General features: G+C 33.8%; 1 protein-coding gene across 1 annotated transcript; it reads left to right on the top strand.

Moving 5' to 3' along the window:
- The first annotated feature begins 7,643 nt into the window (after positions 1-7,643).
- Positions 7,644-10,649, top strand: LOC120077235 (receptor-like protein EIX2). Its single transcript, XM_039031135.1, has one exon. It carries the CDS (start codon positions 7,644-7,646, stop codon positions 10,647-10,649), a length of 3,006 nt encoding a protein of 1,001 aa, XP_038887063.1.

The raw sequence follows: 10,649 nt of genomic DNA, 5'->3' as shown, positions 1-10,649 counted from the left end.
GGTGAAGGAAGAGCCATGCGTTGGTGAGTTATTGAAAGATTTCAGCTTAATCACTCACCTTAGTGGGCCAGCTGTCGAGGTTAGGAAATTAATCCCACTTAATGGGCTAGCTGGCACCTTGAGTATTATTTGAGGCATGCATCTCTAACTATAAAAGAGAGAAGTAGAAGAGGCTCTCGGTTTAGCTATCTCACTCGTGCCGAAAGGGAAGTTCTTGAGCTAGCTTGAAGATTGAAGAGTGCATATGGTGACCTCAGGCTACCGAAAGCAATCTCCCAAGAAATCGAGTTGAAATCTAAAGTTTCCCCAAGTAGTTCAAGCTCTCAAGTGATCATGAGCAAGGTGTGATGTTTGAAGATTTTTGGGCTAATCATGAAGAATTTAAAGTTAAAGTTTTAAGGTAGGAGAGCTAAGACATTTATAAGCAAGTTTTTAGAAGGAAAATTTCCAAAATAATGTCTGGAAAAAGAGTTAAGTGTACTTGTATTAAATTACTTTTAGAAAACCAATCATGTTTTAGCAAAGTAGTCTAGTGTACCCTAAGTGACATCTATTTTGTAATGATACTTCTGTGAGGCAGGACAAAAGTCACCGTAGGATGATTAAGTGCCCCTTCACTGAAATGAGATAATCTCAACCATAAGATAGAAACAACTCCTTGTAACTGAATATAATAGTCACCATTGTTTGGTCCAGAATTTGTTAACATCCTTAACAATTATGTGTAAGTGTAAGCCCTCATTTTAGGTCCTAGAATCCCACCCTAATGAGTCAACCTTAGGGAAAAGTCGATTAGGACAAGAGATTAAAGCAACCCTATCCATTTCTAGAGATCAAATAAGGAGTTATGCAAAACTACCATCCTTTAGGGGGGACATCCATGATGCCACGAGGCGATGCATAAAAACTTTATCCAACCTAATGAGAGAGATGGAGGGATATGTTGTCATACATCCCGCTCCCACTTACTATGAACACTCTTTCCATTTACCTTGGTATTGACCTACCCAAATGCCACCCGAAGGGGGACACCCATGGTGCCTCGAGGCCCAAGATAGATATTACGGTGTGAACTTTTAGGGAGAAACATGTAGAGGTTAAAGTGAAGTATCATATGCCCCCATTTGCCTCCCATTGAATGTTCTACATAGTATTCATTAACTTAGAAAATCCAGCTACTTATTTTATCTAAGTGATTTGTTTAATTTGCTCAAAGACAACATTTTCTTTTGATGATTAAATAACTTTGATTCAAGTCTTATTAAACTCTTTAACAGACTTTCATCAAATTTGTATGCATGTAACAAATCTATCTAATTCACATTTCTAAGTAGGTTCCCAGGTAGGGGTGCGACGTTTCCATTGACTTAAGTACCCCAGCCTAGCCAGAACCAGCCGTAGCTAAAAGGTCCCTAATAGATATATTTGTTATATATTTAATCTTTTATTATTAATCAATTTAATCCTATTAAACCGTAATTAAAACCAATCAACATTAGATGTATATAAGTTATTTATAACAGTTATAAATTAACCTAAGGTAGTGTCATGTTTCATGCAATGTTCATTCATTACTAATATATAATTTTTATATAAACAAGTAATGAACTAAGCTATAGCATACATTTCATGCCAACATATAACCTTATATTATAACATTTATAATATAAATGATACATGGAGATGCTATAATGCATGCATATGTTATAATTTTTATATTATATAATGCATGAGCATGCTTTATGTAATTTAAACATGCATACTAATACATTATAATACTTATAATATAAAATGATGCATGAAAATAAATGCATAACCTATGGTGGGTTTTAAAACAATATGACATACATTATGACATATATAATAAACATATATCACATGCATATTTAAATAAAGTTGATGGACTAGGATGGTAAATCTCAAAACCAGAAAATAAAAGGCTAAATTATTATAAAAGTTGAGTCCATCGATTCGGAACAAATGAACTGGGTCTTGAACCGCTCGCCTTGAAGCCTTCCAGCTTAATCGTGTAACCAATCTCCTGATCGTCGAGCAAGCATCGAGTATAAACAATCGTTAGCAACGATAACGTAGCTTTGGACTATGCAATGAGCATGAAAGTCCACACGATCGTGCAGCATGCTTCGAGTAGCGCATACCGTGAGATCATGTAGCTAAAGACTATACGATGAGTATGATAGTCTACACGATTGAGTAGCATGCACCGAGTATCGTATACTATGCCATCGTGTAGCTACTAACTATGCGATGAGCATGATAGCCTACATGATCGTTTAGCACGCATGCCTTGCGTCGAGTATCATATACCGAGTGATCATCTACTTCTCAAGCACCTATGCGATCATGCAGCCAACGCAACATGATCGTGTAACAACTTTACATGATCATGTAGCATTTAGCTATGCGATCATTTAGCAGATGGTACATGATCATATAGAAAATTCTACACGAACACATAGCAAAATCTAAACAATCATTTAGCTCAAGCTATACGATGCGATCACCGTTTTGTCTTCTCCATCGAAATACACTGAAACCTTTATGATGATTTAATGATAAACCTAATATTGAAGGGCTTTGAGAAGGATTCTGGGCCCTAGTACCTAAGGTACGATAGTAATTAGTTATTACCGCGTGCATGTAGGTAGAGTTGATGTTGGTTGTATTGAGATTACTCCACACCAACTAAGGATTGACGTTGAGGGACTGAGCAAAAGGGTTCTCTTTCAACTAAGGATTATGATGTTTAATGATTTTAAGTAGTTTTAAGTTTAAAAGTTTTAAGTATGAGTTTGCTTAGTTTTCCAGTATATGTTTTTTTAGATAGTCACTCAATGGGCTAGTAGCTCATTCTTTTCAAATGTTTTCCTTTTCCCCAAGTAGTGGTCAATTCTCCAAAGGATAGTTGTGTTGCTACTCTTCCACTCAAAAGACAGATCGAAGCCTAAGGACAGAAGAGACGTTCTAGGGGTTTACCTTGGTTATGTCTTTGTTAATGTCATGTACATGGTTAGGGACTAGTAAATAAGTTTAGGACCCATTTGGTTTTGTGTTGTGTATGCTTGTGTGCTGAACCCTTGATTTCTCAATTTAGTATGGAAATGATATTGGTATGTTTTATGTTGTGTTTGTATGGCATGGGTTGTTTAAGCAGTGGATGCCATAAGAGGGTTAGCAATTGTTGTTGTCACAATCTCTTATAGATTAAAAGGGTAATCTGGGAGAGGGTGTGACAAAATTAGATTTAGTTAATTAATTATTAATTTAATTAATTAAATAGAATACTCTCACGTAGGGGAGTTATCTGAGATGTGGGTTATCCCACATTCCTTGCATCTCTCTCTCCAATTGGTTAAGAGGCCTACAAAACTCGTTTTGTAGGTGAATTTTTGCAACAATTGAAAACACAGAAGGGTTATGTAGTTTTAAACTCAAAAGAAAAAAAATTCTCCGTTATTTTTTTTCCCAATTATTTTTTATTCCCACAAAGCCACATCTCATGTTTCTCAGAGTATAGGGAGGTAGCTTATTGGTGGTGTTAATTTCGATCCAAAGGAGTTTTACAATTCGATTAAAAAAAGGTATGGTTTCCTCTCATTTTCTCTATAGAATTAGTTTATGCATGCTTAACCTAGGATCGAATTTTACAATAGGCTGTTTCTTTTTTTTCATCTCTGCATTCTTTCTTAATTTCCAAGTATATGGGTATTTCAGAAATCCCAAATTAATAACGAGTTTGGTTTGGTGATTTTCGTTGCGTTAGGGCTTTTATCCCTTCATAAACAACACTAACCTTCTTTCCAACTAGGATCACCTTAGTGTCTTTGGTAACTTTAAGAGTGAAGAAACTTGATTTACAAGATCCATGAGGTGAAGCGGATCGTCCAAATCCCATTTCGATTGAAAACAAACGTTTACAGTAAAACATACAGATTATGCATCTTAATTAAAATTACAGCATGCTTTTTAACAACAAACGGGTCCAAGAGATTATATCTTTGAAGAACTCTTCTTCTTGTACAACCTTCGAACTGTCACGAACACCTCGAACAGTCACGAACTTCTCGAACAGTAACAAGAATGAACCAAAAGAGAGACACAACCACTTGGTATCCTTAGTATTCTCAGGGTGAGAACCCAGAAGTGGTAGGCTCTGACTATTTTGGTTAGGAGGGAGTTTATGAGTACGGAGGAGGAAGACGATTGAAGAAGGGACACACTACCGTAAAGAGAACCTCTCAATCATGTAGACAAAAACTCTATCGCATAGGCTCTCAATCTAGTACATAGATCTATATGTTTGTCGTGTAGATTCTCTAGTAAAAAATAAAATCTTATTTTATAAATCCCAATAGTCACAAAATCCACTTAACCACCTACTAAGGTGGTTAGAGAGGAAAATTGATTAATTATCCAAATAATTAATAAATTAAATAATTATGATAACCAACTTATCATATTATATTTATAATCTATAGTTTTAATATTGCATCATATACAATATAAACTATAGTTCTTTTTCTCTATTTTATGACATTTAATATAAATTACATATATATTAAATTTAACAACTATGAATCTCATTCATAGATAATATATTTGAATCACATTCAAATATTTATTCCTCGAATTAAACTATAATGTATCAAATACATTATATCAATAATATCATATATAATCGAATTAATTTAATTATATCATACATAATTAAATTCCCTCTTATTAATATGAACAATTCAAATTAACCCAAAAACTGATGCTCAACTAAATCCTTTGGAGCTACCAAGTGGGCCTTATGGACCTGTAGCTTGAAGCTCCAATGGTACGTGAATAATTAATTAAACTATTTAATTACATTATTTATCATCCATTAACTGTCGGGTACTCCACTAAAGACCGACAACTGTACTTTTCACACTACTGATATATTTCTGGTTCCATTGAATATAACCAATCAACAGTACGATGACCCTTCACAAATTGCTTGTAAGTACAGCTAGGCCAAATTACCGTTTTGTCTCTGTAGTTACCTCTAACTCCTCAAGTACCACTAATTTCTCTAATGAACAATAGATCATAGTCCTACTATGCCAGGAGAGGGTGTGGTGCCACATTGTTTAAGACCCGGAATCAGCCTTTAAGGGACAAATTTATCTACTTACCCCTGCTTCGGGGAAGGAGTAAATTTCATCTTCTGTAATTGAGTTCCCAGCTCCTCAATCAAACGAATCCCCAAAATGGTAGGCTTGTTGAGTCGATGATCTGGCCACTCTCACCCATTCAAATCAAAGGATCGCCCTCATAGGCAGGAATTCACAACTCACTACGGATTAAGGTCGTATTACTTGTGGTCATCCTAATGAAATAAAAATCTCTATTATGAACAGCATTACATAATGAGACTAAGCATTTCGTGGTTTGATCTTATATAAACTCCTTTGTATAGAATATCCCCGCTCACATGTCTAATATCTGAATGATCAGTATCAGATCATTTGTAGCACTTTACAACATTTGTAACATCTACAAAGCGAGTCATACTCGTAGTGTTACCAGGATAAGGTACCCAACCTTATCTATATACTATAACCGTTTAGGTTATCACTTAAACATGATCCACCTGTATGTCTCCATATACATGTATAAGTTACAACGATAACCTTGGATATTAGTTTATTGGTTTGTGGTTACTGCAACTAAAATATCACATATTTCATAGACAAAGTTAATAAAATATCAAATCCTATTAATTACAGACATGTTTGTTCATACAAGGTTTACAAACTTTAGGACCCTACGAAATTTAAGGCATCAACCCTAACAAACAATTCCTCCCATTCATCTGTATTCACACCCAATAGAATTTAGTATTCCAATTATTTTACAAGCTTAATTGTTTCCCATGTAGACTATATCTCCATCATTCTCCTTGTAAGTGTTGAACCAAGGTCTAATAGGAGTCAAATGGTAGGTGCACTTGAAATCCAAGACCCAATCATATTTTTCAAGGGGACTAATATGATTGATCTTATCTTGTGTTGAGGTAGGTGGACTTGAATACACACAGAGTCCTTCAATAATTGAAGCTTCGGATTGTTTTCTCTTAGTTTCCTTTTCTTTTTCTTGATTCTTCCTCTTTAGAATGAAGCAATGCTTGATTAGCCTTTATTCTTGCAATATTTATATTTCAGCTTCTGTTTGAGCTTATTTTGTTCATTAGATTGTTGCTTTCTATTTTTCCAGTGATTAGGCTTAAAGGTTCCTTTCACAAACAACCGCACTAGGTTGTTCTTTCTTTACAGAGTAGATTCAAATTTTAATTGATAGTAATTTTGGAGGAAGAAAAAATTTGAAATCAGGTCCCCTCGTAAAATGAACAATGTGATTTTAGTTTTCAGGATATTTTGTCATATCTGTCAAATTTTAAAAAATGGAAGACATGATTGCTAAACACTATATTTATTTTGATACCTATTGCAATTCTCCTTCAATATTATTAATTTTAGACTAATTTCCTCGTCCACATCCACAATATATGTTAGATTTTTCTCAATAAAAATCTAGAACTATACTATTATAAAAATTCCAAATTATGTATTTGTATATTTTCAAACACGAAAATACCTCTTCTATCGTCCAATAGTATATTCTCTTACCAAAGTATTTCGAAAGCACAGTCTCGTGGTCAAGTTTAAAGCTCACGGCACGTCCCACAGGCTGTGCGAAAGACTTCGAGTGTTGATACAACTTGACTTTTCTAAGCCAAGGACAAGACGAAAAAATTGTTTTAATATTATATTCTTTTATCTGAACAAAAATCTAGATTAATTAATTTTATATAGAGTCATCAACCATTTTCCTCGTTTAAATTAAAATCCATTCATCTTTCTCAAAAAAAAAAAAAAAAAAAAATCAATTCATTTATCCATGTCCTATATTACTAGGGTTAAATTATAAGTTTAATCTCTAAACTTTATTTATTATATCTATTTGATTCTTAACTTTGAAAAGTTCTTAGAGATGATTTGTAAACTTTCAATTTAGTATCTATAAGTTTTTTATATAATATGAATTGTAGATCTCCTTATATAATATCGATCAATATTTTGAAATAATTAAATTTTTGTTCGTTGAAATTCGAAGCTTATTTTTTATTCAAATTAGTGTTTAAATTTTAAAATTAAACAATTAAGTCTCCAACAATTAGAAAAGGTTCTATTTTGGTCTCTCTATTCATAAATTCCTAAATATGTAAAGATTCGATGGTGTGAAAAGTTTAAAATAATACATAAATTAGTTGTAATGTATGTTTAAGTTGCAGTAGGTGTTAGTAGTTAAGAAACTGAATAACGAAATAAAATTCAGCAAAATTGTCCTATGTCATCTTGTCAATAAATCTCATCATCTCTGGTAGTTGCCTCTTAATGGTAGTCATCGTCTAGGACATGGCTTTAATCAAAGTTGTCACCTAATTTGTTATCCCCACTCTTTATATTTGTAGAAAATCAGTTAGTACGCTACCTTAGTATTATAAATTTTCTTAAAACTTATATTTATGAAATATTGCTTTATAAATAGACCTTAAAATTCAAGTTGTAGACAAAACTCAGTTACCAATGAAAATGGGCAGGAATAGCACCAATTTGGTGGCTCTCTTCTTCATTGTTATAATATTTCTTTCTTCCTTTTGGGTCTCAAGTGCATCTTGCATCAAACAGGAGAGGGAATCTTTACTTAGGCTTAAAGCAAGTTTCGTTGATTCTTCAAATCGGTTGGTATCTTGGAAAGGAAATGATTGTTGCAGTTGGGAAGGAGTGGGGTGTGATCATACCAATGGCGGCCATGTCATCAAGCTTGATCTTCGAAATTATGAGTATTCCTATTCCACATCCTTACTTAGTAATGGTGTGGATTCTAGTTTGTTTGAGTTGAAATATTTGAATTACTTGGATTTAAGTGGTAATTCTTTTAACTACACTCAAACTCCCCTCTATTTAACTGAGCTACTCGAATTAACGTATCTTAATCTTTCTCTCACTTATTTTCATGGAGAAATTTCACGTTCTCTTGGAAATCTAACTAAACTTGTTGTTCTTGATTTCAATATTTTTAAGAGTTTAGATGGGCCGGGTTATTTTCATTGGACAGAGCTGTTTATTGATGGCCTTGAATGGGTTTCTAGTCTTTCGTCTTTGGAATACCTTGATTTAAGTGGTATTAGAGTAGTTCAAAGTAATTTAGTTGTAGATGTGATGCAAGTGTTGAATATTCTTCCTTCTTTATCGTCATTAAAATTGAGTAATTGCGGTCTTCAAAACACCCTTCATATTTATGCTCCACAAAATGCTTCATTTCTCTCCAAACTTCAACATCTAGATTTGTCTTATAATATGTTTGATGGTCCAATTCCTAGTTTTCTTCGGAACATGACTTCCTTGAGATTCTTAAGCCTTCATAGTAATAGATATAATTCTTCAATCCCATCTTGGTTAAGTAATCTTGTAAATTTTGATACTTTGGATCTTGGATTCAACATGTTTAGTAGCATTGAAGGTGGTTTGTCCTCAATTGTTAGAAACAATTGCCACTTGAAAACTCTTCATTTATCATTTAACCATTTTCTTGGTGAAGATATTTTTGGAAGCTATGAAAATCTATCTACAAATTGCAAACAATATGGTCTAGAAGAGCTTTACCTAAACATGATGATAAAGTTTGGGACACATACAATTCCAAATTGGTTGGGAGAATTACAAAACTTGAAGTTTCTTTATCTACAAAATAATTCACTTCGTGGTTCAATTCCTTCTTCATTTGGAAATTTGTCCAGTCTTGAGAAGTTGGATATTTCTTATAATATGCTTAATGGAGGATTTCCAATCTCATTTGGAAAATTATCAAACTTAATGTTATTGAATCTTAGGGAGAACAATTTGGATGGGGTCTTTCTGGAAAGTTTTGGACAACTTCAAAATCTTATTCTTCTCGATCTTTCTCATAATGATTTCAAAGGTGCTCTTTCAGAAATCCACTTTGCTAATATTTCTCGATTGGAATATTTATTTATGGATGAAAATGAGCTTCTATCTTTTGAAATGAAAAGTAGTTGGGTTCCTGCTTTTCAATTGAAGATATTTTCTATAGGCTCGACTTTGGGCTTTGGAACAACAAAATTCCCTCGGTGGATTGGAACACAAAAAGAAATGTCATATTTAAATTTGTTCAATTGTAATATTGTGGGACCCATACCAACATGGTTCAAATTTCAAAATTTAATATTTCTAGATCTTTCCTACAATCAAATCACTCGATCACTTCCAAAGAGTATTGATGACCAAATGCCTAATTTGACTGGACTACTGATTTCCAATGCTCACATCAATGGTTCCTTGCCACAGTCTCTTTGTAGATTGAAAAATTTAGAGCTTCTGATAGTTTCAAACAATAGATTATCTAATACAATTCCTAGTTGTTTGTCAATTCTAAACTTGAATCTCTTAGATCTATCATCGAACAACCTCTTAGGAGTATTTCCAAGTTCATTTCAAAATCTTTCAAATCTTGAAGTGATGAACTTGGCAAGAAATCAACTTCAAGGAGAGCCACTCATGGCCATGAGAAGCTTCAATTTTTTGTCTATTTTAGATCTTGAAGGAAACAAATTTTGTGGCAATATTCCTGAATGGATGGGAAAAAACCTTCAGAATTTGCAACTTTTGAATCTTCGAGGCAATATGTTCAATGATACGATTCCTTCAACTTTGTGGTTACTTCCTCGCTTGCAAATTTTGATTCTTGCTGACAACAAATTAGTGGGAAACATCCCACCAAATGTTGGCAATTTTAGTGCAAGTCGAAGACCCATAGCAAATAATGATGGATTGTTGTGCAACTCTACCGAAGATCCCTATGCATTTTGCTACATGAGCTACATTACACAAGTCATGAAATCAAGCAAGTTCAACTACTCGTATTCACAACTCTATTTAATAGTAAATATAGACCTCTCCAATAACAACTTGCATGGACATATTCCAAGTGAAATAGTGGCAATAAATGGTTTGTTTGCCTTAAATTTGTCTCATAATAATCTATCGGGAATCATTCCTGTGGAGATTGGAAGTTCAATAGCATTGGAATCTCTTGACCTCTCTTTCAATCAGCTCTCTGGATCAATTCCAAACAGCATGGCAAGCTTAAACTCACTAGGCACGTTGAAATTGTCCAACAACAATTTTTCAGGATGCATTCCTCGAGAAGGCCATCTTTCAACCTTCAATGATGTGTCCAGTTATGAAAATAATCCAAATCTTTGTGGAGCTCCACTTGCTGTTATATGTCCGAATGAAAATCCAAAAGAATCTTCCGTTGAAATCGACAATGTTTATGATAATGATAGTCACGAAGAGCATAAGTTGGAGAAAATGTGGTTTTGGATTATTGTGGTGCTAGGATATGCTTTGGGATTTTGGGCAGTTGTTGGAACTTTAATACTGAAGAGAAGTTGGAGATATGCTTACTTCCAGTTTATGGATGAAACGAAAGACAAGATCTGTGTTGCAATATTGGTGAATATGACGACGTTGAAACAACAAATGGGAGGAAACGTGCATCGATGTGTTTTGTAA

This window comes from Benincasa hispida, chromosome 5, assembly GCF_009727055.1.
Source record: "Benincasa hispida cultivar B227 chromosome 5, ASM972705v1, whole genome shotgun sequence".
Taxonomy (NCBI): domain Eukaryota; kingdom Viridiplantae; phylum Streptophyta; class Magnoliopsida; order Cucurbitales; family Cucurbitaceae; genus Benincasa; species Benincasa hispida.
This window is presented reverse-complemented; position numbering and strand designations above follow the sequence as displayed.

What these genes read in the sequence shown, in the direction of transcription:
- LOC120077235 (XM_039031135.1), top strand. Translation starts at nt 7,644, where the DNA reads ATGGGCAGGAATAGCACCAATTTGGTGGCTCTCTTCTTCATTGTTATA.